This window comes from Amphiura filiformis, chromosome 13 (genome assembly GCF_039555335.1).
Source record: "Amphiura filiformis chromosome 13, Afil_fr2py, whole genome shotgun sequence".
NCBI lineage: Eukaryota > Metazoa > Echinodermata > Ophiuroidea > Amphilepidida > Amphiuridae > Amphiura > Amphiura filiformis.
The window spans coordinates 59184981-59201755 of NC_092640.1; the positions used below are offsets into that span (position 1 = coordinate 59184981).

The following is a 16775-nucleotide window of genomic DNA, read 5'->3' on the forward strand; positions in this document are numbered from 1 at the left end:
ATAGCCAGCATGCAAACCATTAAATAACGATAAAGATATCAAAATGCACTTAAAATAATTAAGAAGGTGTATACAAGAATTACATGCATAAAAAACCGACACATAAAGCAATTATTGAGATCATTATTCCTAATGAATGTATTTTATAGTAATTAAAGAGAACATTAAGAAAGCTTATATATTTTAATTATCTTTTCTATATGCATGGAGAGTAAACATTTTTTAATAAAATGTTAAACAATTGTCTATACTGACTACTCACTTGTGTTTATAATAGACTAAACATAATATCATATTATTTAAGTTTTAGTCACAATGCAGTTTTGAATTGATTAAAATACTGAATAGCATCCAAATGGGAAAATGTTGATTTAAATTAGTTTGCTATTTTTTCTGTATATTGTACATGTTGTGTGTCCTAATTAAGACACGAAACAGAATTATTGGAAGCACCACCGCGTCTATTAATACCGGATCCCGCGTACAACCTAGTGAGCAAGATCAACATTCTGCGGAAAGCGCCGACAGTTCCGAAGCAAACAGCCGTTACATCAAGACTGTAAGAACTCTCGCTCCTCTGGTATCAGCAATGGATTTAGTATTTTGCCATATTGTCTGTATATTTTAGCTGGGACCTTTTGCTCGGAATACACCAACATTACAGCATTGTATGTGGTTTTGACTATTCGCCGATTCAGTGGTCATCTCAAAACGAGTTTCTACCCGCAAAGTGCGTACTGTGTGTGCGTACGCCTGTCAAACGTATGTTTTAATTACCGCGTACGCTTAGCGAAAGCCTTCTGGTGCGTTCCTTGAAAAACGCGAGAAACAAAAATGAACATTTTGCGCTGGGTTTGCAGGGAGAACATCGTTTTGGTAGCAAGATGGCGAATCAGTGTAAAGGGCGAATTCTCCAGATGAAACCTCTTCTTTGATCCGATATTTTATTCAGCCACTCAAAGAGATATAAGAGATTTCTTTAGAAATGAATGGACAAAGTTGTGTGGATGGTGTTAATAAACAAACAGTGTTGATTCACTCTGTTAAGTGAGCTACTTAAAACAGCTTTCTGAATGTTGAAAACATCAATTTTTGCAATAAAGGTATAGACAATTAGTGGGGTAGGAAGGGTGACTTCCCATGCACCTGAATGGTGTTTTTTTTTAAACCTATTTCTTCGTAATCCGCAGTACACAAATGCTGTTGTTCCCAAAACAAAATATTGTCCCATGGGTGGGGGAAAGGTCGTTACACTTAACATTGTGTCAAACAAAATTAAATTACTCTTATCTACAATCCTACTGATGCATATGTTTACGAAAACTATTTTATGTTTTAAAATTGTAAATTCATACGTAGTGGTATAATTTAAATTAGAAGAATTGTTTGACTTCAACACTACTTAAAATTTGATCGCTTACCGGGAGCGCTTTCACAGTACCAACTGCGTCCTCAGCCGGATGTTATGGCTCTGATGGTTTATGGCTTGTTGACAACCTTCGATGACGTCACACTAGAAGAAGATGACGTCAAAGGTGTTGTCCTCTTCCCCCTGGTGGTCTTGGGTATGAGTAGGTTGTCCCAAACTGGATCTAAATCCAGTCCAGTGTCTCTGTTCAAGTTAGGTCATTTTTTCCTGATGTGAATGGCCTCTAGGACCCTTCTGGAAAATTCTTTGGGTTCTTTTTCCAGCACATTTACGTTTTCCCAGTCTATTTGATGGGAAAGCGCTCCCGGTAAGTGATCAAATTTTAAGTAGTGTTGAAGTCAAAAAAAATTCTTCTAATTTATTTTGTGTTTGTTAGGATTTGATCCAAGTAGAATAGTACTTCATTTTTAAAAAGGAACAAATATGTTGAACATATTGAATTATGTCGAGTGCCCTTGTGGTATAAATAAACTAGTCATAATTATGCTGACAGTGCGTTTTTTCCAGTTTGTCAGTCTCTTTCATTTATCGTGTTTGTGTGAATTCATTACTTTAAACTTAATAAAATGAGCAGGGCTGGATTTACCATTGGGCTAGATGGGCCCGGGTCCAGTAACCCCAATAACAGCATGTTTTTTTGACCAAAATAGGGCAAAATTGTAAAATTTTCCGCGCTTTGCGCGCATTCAAATAGTAAAGCACAATTCATGTTGATCTGTGGTTAAAATAGTCCGAAATTTTTGTGTGTGCTTTGCGCGCAAATGTCCTAGTAACATCGGAACAAAATATGTTAGCCCCCCTCTTAAATACGTAAACCAAAACTTGACCACTGACTTAGAGTGGACATGCACGTGAGTTCGGGGCCTCCAAATTTTGGCCTGGGCCAGGTATAAGGTAAATGCCGCCCTGGTTAAAAGGGCCCGTACTGCTCCTTGTCCATGGCCCCTGAAGCTCTTGCTACGCCCCTGGAAACCAATTACATGCCTTGCTACAGCGACTTGTACAAGCCTCACATCATTAGATTAAGAATTCTTCCGCTGAGAAACTCTTTCATAAATACTGATAATATCTAGATTGTTTTCTTGCCTGTGATTAAAACAAACGCAAGGAAGCGATAGTGACGAGCGCGGAAACGTCAATAGTAAAGATTTGCTTTTGATGCATATCTAATTTTAGAAAAGCCCCGCAGGGCTAGTAAGGCTAAATTACTTACAAAATCTTAAACCTTTGGATGAGAACCTCATTGTTATTATTATTATGAAAAAATTTTGAATATCCATATTGTCCGCCTTAATTGAATAATGCATCAGATGCCTCCGCCTCCGTTTTTCCTACGAATATACCACCATAGACAGGGCCGGATTTACCATAGGGCCAGATGGGCCCGGGCCCAGGGCCCCCAAATTTTGGGGGCCCCCAAAATTGCCCTGTGTAGTGTGCATATCTTTCATTTAAGCCGAAAAACACCAGTTATGGGCAAAAATATTATGCAAGAAGTGCAAAATTTTGCGCGCTTCACGCACACTGGCTTACTAAATAGCAAAATTCAACTTCAATTTGGACTAAAACAGTCTAAAATTGACATTTTTCGCGCGCTTCGCGTGCAAATGTTCTAGTAAAATCTAACAACTTTGCCACTTAAGTGCAGATGCCTTCCTCATGGTGCGTTTTGGGCCTCCAAATTTTGGCCTGGCCCAGGGCCCCCAAAAAGGTAAATCCGGCCCTGACCATAGATCTGCGAAATGTACTCGTACGCATCTGTACGTGGTGCTCGGTGCTACACATACATTCTTACAGTCAAACACTATGAGATACGCAGATTCATTGTATCAACCGGAAGGCTGATGCAAATAATATTTTATATTTAATACCGATAGTCCTTTGCAATTGTTGCTAAATTGTCCTCTTGCTCAGAGTTTATTATGAGATGCATTAAATTTTATTGTTCATATTAATCAATTCCGACGCAAGAAGTAGGATCACCTCCTCCCACGTGACCTGTGAAACAAAACAAAACAACGAATGTTATCAATAACAATTATTTATTATTATTTTATTATTATTATTTTATTATTATTTTGTTTTTTATTTCTTGTATTTTTTATAATCGACTACAATACAAAAGTTCAATTGCATGTTATCTTGTATTTGCCATTGTTACCCCAACATTCAAAGCATTCAACCTTCTATCGTTGTAGCAATTTATTCGCGCTATCCGTTCATTGGTGCGTCTTTTTGCTGCTTGCAATATCGATGGCGTAAAGTTAATCGCGCAAAGAATGCAAGGCAGTTTTTCGAAACGCTTCTGGGGCAACCTCGAAAAATCATTGTCGTCTCTACCAAACTTGATGTGAACCAAGACATCATATTTGCTTTTGAAAAATGCAACATCTTGTTCAAAAAAATAGGAAAACTTAATATATTACCATGTTCATCAATCAAATCATTGCAAATATATTTCCATTGTGAAGTCGCGGTAAGTGAAGCAAATGCAGGGTTCCACCAGTCAACCAGCCGGCTATCTTTACGGGTCATCACAGAGAAACCGGCTTTCACGCATGTTAGAAAATCATCTGACACTATTTGAAACTCCATATTTCGAAGGTATATTCTTTTGGCGTCAAATATGGCATCAACCTGCATAAATAGAAACAGAACAAAAAAATGTAATTACTTTAAACAAAGTGTGGACGTTAAAGGAAATAACATCTTGGGGTATGGGTTCCAAAAAGTTTGTACGGGAATGTGTTCTTGGAGTGTCCTTTCGGTGAGAGCAAAATATAAAAAATATGGGGTCATTGGGTAAAAGCATAATTTTTGGCATTCTTTGAAAAATGTACAAAATATGGGGTTATTGGGTGAGAGACGGACCGTTTCAGTCTAATTTAGGGGGGCATTTGGTGAGATTATGACGTTTTTAAAAAGGGGGTCTTTGGGTGATTGCAAAAAGGAATTTAAATTCTAGTTCTAAATGGTTTAAAATGGCTTTATTATTTCAAAAGAAGTAACAAAATCAGTGTAGATGACTCGTTACTGTTCAAATGGAAAAGTAAGGGTCTAATTTGGATGACAGATCGAAAGGAAAATAAGGGGTCCTTGGGTCACTGAGCATGTGCTCATAACAAAATATGACATCATTGAGCCATGCAGAAAAGTCCCAGGCAGGCTTCAGACCGGGAAGATCAACAACAGAAAAATGTTCACCCTCAGACAGATAGCAGAGAAACACCTTGAGAAGAAGAAAAGCCTATTCTGTTGTTACATCGACTTTGAAAAGGCATTCGATACAGTGTGGCAGGAAGGTCTTTGGAAAGCGATGCAGTTCTTTGGATACTCAAACAAGCACATAAAACTTCTTCAAGCACTGTATAATCAGTCTACAAGTGCAGTCAGAGTGAACGGCGAACTGACAGAGTGGTTTAGAACAACGATGGGTGTACGTCAGGGCTGTGTACTGTCCCCGCAACTCTTCAACATCCTTCTGGAAATCGTAATGCTATAAGCAACTCATGACACTACAATTGGCGTCAACATACAACATGTACAAGGACACCTGATAAATAATCTTCGCTTTGCAGATGATATTGTACTGATAGCCGAAAATGAAAGAGATCTGCAAACACTGACCAACAAAGTGAACCTAAACAGCTCAAATTTTGGCTTGAAGATTAACATCGCCAAGACAGAGGTACAAGTTATCAGCAAGCAACCACAGGACCTAAACATCAACATCAATGGGTGAAACTTCTTCAGGTAGACAAGTTCATATACCTTGGAGGTGCCATTACTCAGAGGGGAACATGCTCAGAAGACATCAGGCACAGAATTGGAAAGGCGCTTGGGCGATTCAAAGTCTCAACAAAATCTGGCATGCTAAAGACATCACTTGCTCAACAAAAATCGAACTTTACAAAGTACTTATCCTGTCCATCCTTATGTATGACTCAGAAACATGGACACTGAAAAAGATAGATGAAAATAGGCTGCTGACTTTTGAGATGATCTGCCTCAGGAAAATCATGGGTGTCACCAGACTAGACAAAATCAGGAACACTGTCATCAGAGAAAGCCTAGGTCTGAAGGAGACGATAATTGACAGAGTGACCACAAAAAGGCTGAAATACTTTGGCCATGTCAATCGGATGCAACCATCAAGATACTAAAACATACTCCTGACCTCCAATATCCATGGTGACATACCACGTGGAAGACCAGCCAAGAAATGGACAGATTGTGTAAAGGCAGACTGTGCTACTAGAAACCTGGCTGAAGCTACCAGTCAATCACGTGATCGGAGGATCTGGCAAGCCATCCTGAAACAGAAGTCATCACGACGGCTTAGGTCAGGTAGGTCAAGAACAAATGAGGTGTCATAATGCGCAAAATAAATTCTGCTTTGAATGCATTTCCGAATTCGGCATACGATAAACCGTTTTGGAATAATGGTCATCCAGTTTACAGTTTCAGATTATTTCCATTAAACAGGAGGCCCCGCTTGGCCAGTTCGTCACAGAAGAACTAACTTAACACCTGTTACTTTGATGACAGACAGAACAGAATTCACATAGATCAATTTTCACCTTGACCAATTCCCTAAGGAACTTGAACCAAACGCGCCGCTTCCATTTTAAGGGACGGAGTTTTTTTATGTTTATTTAAAAGGGCACTGCTGTTCCGAATTCTGATACCCGGATGCAACCCAATCCATTCATACTGAATACCCCTCAATTCAAAAACAGATAAGACAAGCGGTACGAGATACACACAAAAAATGCATCAATATATCATTGTATCCATGCCAGCGCCAAAGCTTCATACAATTGTGTTCCCATGATGCCCAGGGGCCACGATAGGGTGTACGAACAGCCAGGCGTTAGTTACCCTGATCAGAACTGACTGCGAGGTCTTTGTCACCACTGCATCTTCCCCAAAAACCAGTATTGGAGAGAGCGCATAATGAATTTTGCCTCCACTTGGGAACGAACCAGCGACCTCTCCCACTAGAGTTAAAGACCTTAACAACTAGACCACGCCCATTTCTTAAAATATATTCATGACGAGTATCATCAATATTCATGACGTTTATTATTACCTCATTGTCTCTCAGACCTTGTTGAGCCGCAGGACGGGTGGGATAATGGACGATTTGGCTTGAAGATAGTTTGTTTCCCTGCAAAATTAAAGAACAAAGAGAAAAACGGTTAACAGAAATATCGGATCAAACTTCGCTGCTTAAAAGATATCAGTTCGATCTCAAAAGAGCAACCAGTCAAGCGAGCTTCACACTTAAACAGGGACAAGCACCGAAACCTAACAACATAACTACGTCTTCTGAAAAACGTCACACGAGTGTGGCGAAGGCAATTAAACAGTCACTCACTACTGCCTTACGATGCTAACCGGTTGCCACCGAAAATACTCATCAGTTTTGATGTTTATTGAACATGCTTCTGACCAGAATGTATTATAAATTAGAGCGATCATGGTGAATATGGTGCATTTTGGTATGTTTGATGTGGCAGTCTTGTCCATAATCACTGGAAACTGATGGCTACCAATAATATTGACCAAGCTTGTACGTGTGCAATCGTGCACTAAATGGGTAGGCCACTCCAAGAAACATGGAAAGACCATAAACAACACATCGACCTACCAAAATATCCTTGTTGTGTTTATCCTTACCGTGACAAAGTCAGTCCTGGCTAGACAATGCTCATCATAGACAAAGCCATCAATGAAACCGATTTTTGACCCTGTCAAATCTCGCCAGGTAAAGTTTCCCGGATTTCCCTGTAAAGTAAGCAGTACTCCTGATGGAAGGTTGTCTACGTAGGGATCGCTGAATCGGAAGGTGCGTGATCTATCGTAAGAATGCACCCAACCTAAAGAAAACAAAATGGAGATTTTGGCATCTGACAAAAGCTTGTATTTTTCTCGCAATCCAAGTAAATTTTCAAGCCTGAGATATGTTTTCTTTAGATCGTTTTACAAAAAACGTTTAAATATCTGGTTACATAAAGGGTAAACACATTTTAATAACATTCAGAAAATATTTTTTTAAACGTGATGCAAAATATTTTAACAAATTATATTTAACTGATGTCATGTAAAACTATAGTAAGTTTTAAGTAACTGATGGCGCTATCTTAAGAAACGATTTTTTAAGAAACGATTCCTTAAGAAACGATTTTAAGAAACGATTTTATTATTATATTTTAAGAAACGATTCTTAAGAAACGATTTTATTCTGAATCTATTGCTAATAATGTTCATAACTCAAAGAAATTATGGTCTACTCTTAAGAAACTTCTTCCTAACAAATCTTGTCCAACAACCTCAAGTGTTAAAACTGAGAATGGCTTTACATCATCACCTAAAGAAACCGCAAATGTTTTTTAATGAGTACCTACACATCCATCATAGTATCCACCAAATAAGCCTTCTCCTCCCTGGGCTCTGGCACCCGGCGTAGTAGAGTCCTCTCTGCGCTGAATCATGGATTATTTGGCAACTCTTGTGGGCAATTTGACACACTAAGATTGAGATTAAAAACGCAATGATCAATATTTTTGTACATACAAAATAAGTATGCAGATAAATTTAATAATATTAATGATCTAAATAATAATTGTTCACCAAATGTATCTAAACCAAAGAGTAATTTTAACTTCAGTTCACATTACTCCTGATTTTGTCTATGATCATATATGTAAATTGCCTAATAATAAGTCACCTGGTCTGGACACAGCGTTCAGCTGCTCAAATTAAGCTCCGTACATATGTATCTCTCTGATATATATTTGTAATTTGTCTCTTTGTACATCCATATTCCCAGCAGATTGGAAAACGGCTAAAGTTACCCCTATTTTCAAAGCTGGTGATAAATCTGATGTAGGAAACTACAGACCAATTTCTGTTCTTCAATTGTTTCTAAAATTGTTGAAAGAGCTGTTCACAATCAACTTTATTCTTATTTAACCAATAATGGTCTTCTCTCAGTTAATCAGTCTGGCTTACGTGCCAATCACTCTACCACTACTACTTTACTTGATGTTGAAGATTATATTTTGAACAACATGAATGAAGGTCGTGCAACAGGGGCAATTTTCCTTGATTTAAGTAAAGCCTTCGACTGCATGAATCATGCCATTCTGGAGATATTAACTTGATAAACTTTGTGATTATGGTATTACTGGATGTTCGTTAGAGTGGTTTAAATCATATCTTGTTAGTGAAGATCACAGGTTGTAAATATTAATTCTTGTATTTCTGATTTTAGTAATATAAATATTGGTATTCCTCAAGGCTCAATACTTGGGCCACTTCTTTTCATCATTTTTGTAAACAGTCTTCCTAATAATGTTACCTGTAAATGTACTATGTACGCAGATGACACAACACTTCTTTTCCGTACTTCTGATAATCCAACTATTCTTGAATCTGAGCTTCAATCAAACTTACTTAAAATAGCTAGCTGGTTTCAAACTAACAATCTTACTTTAAATGTAAAAAAAACTAAATTCATGGTGTTTGGTACACGTCATGTCTTGATAAATTTAATGATATCACTTTGTATTACAACAATGATTATATTGAGCGTCAACATCTTATGCGGTAATAGAGATCAGGAAGGTGGCATTTTCGCTTTTAATAACCGTTAATCAATTCAAATACCTTGGTGTTGTTTTTTGATTCTTTTTATTAATATCAGGTCTACTAAGAACTACAGTAAAGACATTTTCTTGTCCAAATGTCTTGGTCAGAACATGTTAAGTAAATTGTCAGAACAGATGATCTCTTCAAAATTCGATGTGGTGTTATAAAATCGTGTTAAATATTATATTCCTAATAATATCCTAATTATGCTTGGCAAATGCTATTGTTATTGCCCTTGTTTTGAACTTTGACTACTGTAGTCCAGTCTGGTCATTGTTCAAATGAGCTCTCAAGTTTTACACTTCAAGTTCTTCACAACAGATTAGCACGTATAATCCTGTCTGCTGACCCAAGATGTCCAATTAATGAGATGATGAATTTTTTGAAATGGGTTAAACTAAATGACAGATGGAATAATCACATGTTAACTCTAATCTTTAATTGTCTTAAAGGTACTGCTCCATCTTACCTTTCATCTCAGTTTACCTTCATGCACTCTGTTCATTCAAAAGGTACCAGAAGTCAAACTTTTAATTTATTACATGAACCATCTTGGAATAATAATGGCAATTCATAGCCCCAAGCGCACTTTCCAAATGAGAGCAGTTAAACTTTGGAATAATCTTCCTGTTAGTATTTGTAATAACTTTGATAACATGAGTATTTTCCAACTTAAGAATGCTGCATTTGTAAAACCTGCCTTGAAATAATATTTTTACTTATCAGTAAAATGTTGGTTATCACTGTACATGGTGATGTCATGTAAATTAGTTTTAATTTATATTATCATTGTACAAATCTGCATCTCACATTTTGCTGTATTGTATTAATTATGTTATGTTTTACTATGTTGTTTTTTAATAACTTTCTAACTATCTGAGTGTTTATGTACTTATAATACAGGGCCTCCTTGTTGAAATCAGTGCTTTGTCATTGAAGGGGCTACCCTGCCTAAAGAAAGTTTAAATAAATAAATAAATAAATATCTATCTTAAATCTTCTATTCATCTTTACCAGTGGTAGACACTGGTATAATATCATTAAAAAATCAGAAAAAGTGTAACAAATAGCAAGGAAATTTCAGCTTTTTATCATGACATGTAAAAGAAAACTTAATTCATGGCAAGAAAACATACTATAACAGCGCCCTAATCTCCATTGGCAGAGTATTATTTGGTTATGCAGAACCCAGAAATCATGTAAGTCCGATTTCTCTAAGCTTGGCTAGTGGTAGGGTTTCCTATTAAGCCAGCAGGCTAGCCCTATAAATATGGATCCATGATTTATCTTTCTATGTGATGTACGATATGAAATTGTAAGCACTGGTATATATGACTAACTGGGCGTAAACATGATGGCTTAGACAGCCTGATCACTAGCCATGGTTCGAGAAACTGCCCAGTAAAGGCATAAGGCGTGTCGGTATAGTCATGAAGATTTGAATGGGTACGGAATGCAAAAAATGCACTTTCAAAATAATTGCTTAAATTTCGGCAAATATATCAGTTGTGCCATTTTGTAGTGGTCAGTTTGCTCGGTCGGGATATTTATATTGGGACTTTCTTAATCTTACCTACACATCCATCGTAGTATCCACCAAATAAGCCGTCTCCTCCCTGGGCTCTGGCACCCGGCGTAGTAGAGTCCCAACATCTCTGCGCTGAATCATGGAAGCTGACAGAAACAGGTCTGTAGTTCTTTATAGATGTCCTTGTCCAGTGATTGCTTTTCAACAATTCATGAGTTATTTGGCAACTCTTGTGGACAATTCCACTGACACACTAAGAATGAGATTAAAAAAAAGCAATGATCAATATTTTTACGTAAAATAACAGGGCTGTCCTTAAGCACTCCTGCTGCGACTGTGTCTCGTCTCAAGTTGGGAGTAACGCCATGTTTTACAGATTTCACAGTGGCAGATTCGAGTCACGCGCGATGCATAGAGGGCCAATTTTCCGCACGCTGACGACGCAACTGCTTAAACGCACTAAGTAGAATCTGCACATGGCGTTACTTCACTCAGACGAGGCAGACTAAACTGCTAAAGGGAAAATGAAGTATATCTCTGTCAAGTTTAGTGTACTCTGAGGTCTAATAGGACCAGACTTTGGTGGATTAATCTTTATTTGATTTCCAAGAAGGCGGAATAGTTCGTTGGTAAAATAACAGGGCTATCCTTCAAGCACTCCTGTTACATCACTCTGTGACTGTGTCTCTTCTCAAGTTGAGGGTAACGCCATGTTTCACAGATATCACAATGGCAGATTCGCGTGCGATGACCGAATCCCGCGCGGTGTATACAAATGCGTAGAAGGGTGATTTGTCCGCACGCTGGCGACGCAACCGCGTAAACGCACCGAGTAGAATCTGCCACTGCTAAATCCAACATGGCATTACTCTCAAGTTGAGACGAGGCTGGCTAAAGGGAAAAGGTGTCGCTAGACATAGGACCAGACATTGGTAGATTAATCTTTATTTAATTTCCAAGGTGATCCTACCACTGTACTTCGTAGGCATAATAACAATCGAAAAACTGAATGAAGACCTGACACTCGTTACTTACTTACAATATGTTGAAATTGAATCTTTGTTACGATTCTCTGGGACTTAAGTCAGTCAGTAGCCATAACAAAGCAAAGCTATTCTGCTTTCATTAGTACAAATTGATTGTACAAAATACACATAAATTAATCTGCATATTCAAGTCTGACCGACATAGTGCCTTATTCACTTACCAAAAACCTTGATTAAATAAACTCATTTTACTTTACCTGCATTTGCCATATCAACGTTAAAACCTCTAAGCTCACCAGTAGCGTCATCTCTGTAGAGGTAAAGAATTGAAATGTATCGTCAACCAGTTCAATTAATAACTAATTTCTACGATAGAATAGATATGTAGTTCTAATATCTATTGAGTGATGATCATCGTGACATGTCTGTTTTAGAAGTGGAATGATTTGCAATCTTCCTCATATATTTGAACAAGTTCATTTGGAATATTAGAATCAACTGTTAACATATTTTAGCGACTTTTTACCACTACACTAGTGGTTTATTCAAACTGGTAACCCATCACATCTGACTGTTTCCTTTGATAAGCGACATGAACCGCCGTTGTGGGCGTGATGAGTTAGTCAAATTGAATAGGTCCCTATTGAGTGAACAGAATAAGACCACTAGATATCTGAAAGAAGCCATCTGGATATGCCGAAAAGGAACAGACACTCTGAATAAGGACGAGGGACCTATTCACTCAATGGTATCTTTGATCAACTCATCACGCCCTCAACGGAGGTTCCTGTCGCCTATAAAAGGAAACAGACATATGTGATGGTTTGCCAATGAAACCACTAATGCAGTGGTGAAACGCCACTAAAAATGTGAGTAAAGAACTATATGGGTCAAAATCAATCAATCCGCAGTACTTGGAATTAAAAGTATCTCTAAACTACTCCTTTTTATTCATAAATCAAAGGCAGGCCTTCTGAAGTTTCATTCTGGAAAATATGACGATCAAATCTTGTGAATTTTTATTTTTACATCAATCTCAATAATATCCGTGTGTTTTTATGGGTAACTTACGTTACTAAGCGAAATATATAGGTTGCCATTATATTGAAAGGAGTTCTGCAGGCTCTTTTGTTGACAATGCAAAAACTAATTGTTTTGGCATAAAACAATGCAATGTCGCCTTTTAGTTCAAAAAGAAACCTTTGTTAAAGCGGAATTGATTGCCTCAAAAAAGAGTTGAAAAAGAATTGAAAATTTAGATGCAATTTACAATTAGGATACTTTTCGTTGAGCCTATTTTCTGTAATTTTCTTACCTAAGTACTTATAGTGCATACTGAAGTTGCACGCTTTTTACAGATTGCCAAAGTTGCACGCATGTTACAGATTGCCAAAGTTGCACGCATGTTACAGATTGCCAAAGGTGTACGCTTTTCTCAGATTGCCGAAGTTGCACGATTTTCACGGATTGCCGAAGTTGCACGCTTTTCACGGATTGCCGAAGTTGCACACTTTTCACAGATTGCCGAAGTTGCACGCTTTTCACAGATTGCCGAAGTTGCAAGCTTTTCACAGATTGTAAAAATTGCACGCTTTTCACGCGGATTGCCGAAGTTTCACGCTTTTCACAGATTGCCGAAATTGCACGCTTTTCACAGATTGCGAAAATTGCACGCTTTTCACGCGGATTGCCGAAGTTGCACGCTTTTCACAGATTGCCGAAGTTGCACGCTTTTCTCAGATTGCCGAAGTTGCACGCTTTTCACGGATTGCCGAAGTTGCACGCTTTTCACGGCTTGCCGAAGTTGCACACTTTTCACAGATTGCCGAAGTTGCACGCTTTTGCACAGATTGCCGAAGTTGCAAGCTTTTCACAGATTGCGGAAATTGCACGCTTTTCACGCGGATTGCCGAAGCTCCACGCTTTTCACAGATTGCCGAAATTGCACGCTTTTCACAGATTGCCGAAGTTGCACGCTTCTCACAGATTACATGCTTTTTAAGATTACCGACGCATTTTACCGATTGCCAAAGTTACACGCTTTTCACAGATTACCGAAGTCGCACGCTTTTCGCAGAATGCCGATGTTGCACGCTTTTGACAGATTGTCAAAGTTACATGCTTTTTGTCACAGATTACCGAAGTCGCACGCATTTTACAGATTGCCAAAGTTGCACGCTTTCATAGATTGATGAAGTTCCACGCTTGCCAAAGATCTATGATTTAATTTTAATTAATTAATATTCATGATTAATTCATTAATTCATTATTGAAAATTAATTACGTATGCACTATTTACCTCATTATCTCTCAGACCTTGTCATGCTTACGTGTGCGAAATGTCACAGATTCAGATTCACAGATAATCGAAGTTGCACGGCTTTTTGAAGCGTGCAACTTGTGTGTGACCTGTTGCCCTTGTGTAATTATGTACCAATTCTTATTTATCAAGCCTAACTTTAAAAATGGATATATGTAGATAAAAAGGTGCACATAAGATACTTGACTTCTATCTAAGTTGATAAAAAGTATTAAAAAAAAAAAAAAAAGATAGCAATGTCTACTCACATGTATCCAAAATTGAATCCTGTCTCATCAAAAGCCAACAGCCATATTTTATCGTCATCGTTGCCAACATTGCCTAAAACAACGTTAAAAGTTTGCGTCGTGATAATAAATGAATGATGTTTTGATATATAAGTTGATTTATTATTATATTATATTTGTTTACAATACTCCGGTAACTATGCGCTATAATTGATTAATGACCAACCCATAAACAAAAAAAATTATGTGATTGTATAATTTATGTATAAATTATAGTTCCCAACATTTAAAACTTTCAGCGTATACAATACATGATATTAAAAACCTAACCATTTCAATAAGCAATATTCAATAAGATATTCAATAACGTTCTCTTTTAAAAACACTTGAGAACGTTCCTGCAATCTTATTGGTTCTTACCCAGCTTTACCCGTTGGATATGACACGATATCACACGGGTCAGCGCGTGTGCGTCGACGCGATACGCGTACTCGCTATTTGGACCAATCGGAGGCGCACAGCAACAACGGGACTGATCGATTTTAAGCCCTAGGTAATTCCTTGCAAAATGTAGGATTTAATTTGATTAAAACTTGTATAATATTTTTATTTGAATTGAAGTGTTTAAGAATGAGAATAAAGGTATTGTTTTTAGCCGCTGTCGTGCATCTATCGTCTCATATAACACGGGCGACATCATTATTTTTGGCGTAAAACAACTCGGCTTCGCCTCGTTGTTTTACTTAAAATAATGATGTCGCCCGTGTTATATGAGACTCAGGGCTAAAAACAATACCTTTATTCTCTAATTACATGGAGGTTGTCGATTATTACCTGGGCTATACATGTATAATGAATTAATAACAGTAGCCCAAGAAAGCAAATTACAGTCGAAAACTTCATGTAAATATTGCCTATATTGTGTCAGGTTCCACCAAAGTAAACGTAATATACTGTACATGCCGAAGTGAGGTTCTAACCTGCAACATACCTGTCCTAGGCGACTGTCCAGACAACGGCAGCGATAAGCTGATATTGGCGGTACCCGACTGACTTACAGCAACTGCTGACAATATTAGGGCAATTACTGATGTAATTAAGGCAATAACTACAGCACAAACAAGTACTATACTGTTTTGTCCTATGTTGTATGCCATTATTTGTAGTATTCACGTCGAATATGTATCTAAAAATAAAATTAACAAAACGTTACTTTCTGAAATCTTTAATTAAGTGGTAATGTATTATTCAAATGCATGCCAAAGGATCATATAAATATAGAATAACATGTGTAAAATAGTTAAATATATAAATTTAAACCTTACCAATTTAGTGTAAGTCTGCCAAAAACACCTTCACCTTCAAACATGGCGTGATGGACTCATAGAATACACCGTATACATCTGCACTGATGCAAAACATGAAGGTCACATCTTGAGGTTTGGTAATTTGCAAAATGTTCAGTTTCAAGGAATTGATAACTGAATATTAAACTGTCGTGTTTCTAATGACAAGACGGCGAAACCCAGCTTTGTCGTACATAGACGTATTTATACTGGTATCTATGTATCGCTGCTAACACCGTTGTAGCAGCGTTATATGACGCAACAACGTTAAGATATATGACTTTGTATGACTTTTAGGCTGTTTTGTATGCAGCTCAGTACAACCTGCGAGAAGGTTTGGTGTCAATTGGAAATAAATGCACACTGGGAAGTGTAAAAACAGTTTAAATACTTTTCTAAAAACCTAATTGCACCACGTTTACTCTAAACAGTCTAAATGCTATACATTTTAAAGTATTTGAGGGCTTGAAGTTATAAATGAAAACACACAAAATCTTGAGAAAAATGAACAATTCTGTACTTAACAGAATTAAAGTAAAAATTAATTAAAAAAACCTAAATGAGTGTTATTTAAAACAGAGTAAACCTTGACAATTCTGTGTTGTAAATAAGTCACTTAACCATGGTACTAACGTATCGTAACCTTGCCTATTCAGTTTATTCATAACCTGAGAAGTTAATAGAAATCAACTACAATGACGGTCACGATATATAAAGGTCAAAATATCAAAGATAAATACAAAGTTTATGCAGCTCAACATAATAATTATTATCAAAATGGTAAGAGTAAAACAAACAAAGTCGCAAAGTTTCTAGTAGAGTGTAACATGATAGTTAATCCAGTTGTCCAGAATTAATTAAATTTTGAAACTATAAATATTTTATCAAACGCAGTAATCATTTGTAACAAGATCGATCCTCCATCACTGGTGGACCCTCAAACCGGGGTGGGTGCATAAATTCAGAAAAGCGCTGTTGAACATGTTTTATGGCTGTATCGAATTCTGAAAATTTAGGTAGTTTTAACTAACAAAAATTAAGTCTGTAATATAACTTGAAGGGTTGGACATAATATTTTGCTAGTACATAATGTTTCTGAACGAAGCGAAAACTTGACGACGAGAAAATACAATGCGTAGCCTATGTTTCGTGACTTCGATTTCGAATGTTCTTAAAATTAACGACTTCATACCTATTTTAAGTAACTTCAAAGTGAAGTTCAAAAGCCTAATCTCTCTCTCTCTCTCTCTCTGTCAGGTGGCGCTGTGTAGCGCTGCTGTGGT

The 16775-nt window shown here is 37.3% G+C and overlaps 1 protein-coding gene across 1 annotated transcript; it reads right to left on the reverse strand.

The window, feature by feature from the left end:
- Nucleotides 1–299: 299 nt before the first annotated feature.
- LOC140168588 (uncharacterized) lies at nt 300–15536 on the reverse strand. The gene is made up of 9 exons (XM_072191987.1): nt 15472–15536; nt 15138–15332; nt 14168–14240; nt 11857–11909; nt 7836–7962; nt 7112–7311; nt 6522–6599; nt 3856–4066; nt 300–3427 (listed from the first exon to the last, which is right to left on the reverse strand). The coding sequence occupies exons 5-9, from the start codon at nt 7924–7926 to the stop codon at nt 3381–3383; spliced, it is 627 nt and encodes a 208-aa protein (XP_072048088.1). The 5' UTR covers nt 7927–7962; nt 11857–11909; nt 14168–14240; nt 15138–15332; nt 15472–15536; the 3' UTR covers nt 300–3380.
- Between the last annotated feature and the right edge of the window lie 1239 nt (nt 15537–16775).

What these genes read in the sequence shown, in the direction of transcription:
- LOC140168588 (XM_072191987.1), bottom strand. Translation starts at nt 7,926, where the DNA reads ATGATTCAGCGCAGAGAGGACTCTACTACGCCGGGTGCCAGAGCCCAG. An exon ending in AAGGTCTGAGAGACAATGAG is followed by an intron (nt 4,067 to 6,521) that starts GTAATAATAAAC and finishes CTATTTATGCAG; the next exon opens with GTTGATGCCATATTTGACGC. An exon ending in TGATTTGATTGATGAACATG is followed by an intron (nt 3,428 to 3,855) that starts GTAATATATTAA and finishes TTTGTTTCACAG; the next exon opens with GTCACGTGGGAGGAGGTGAT.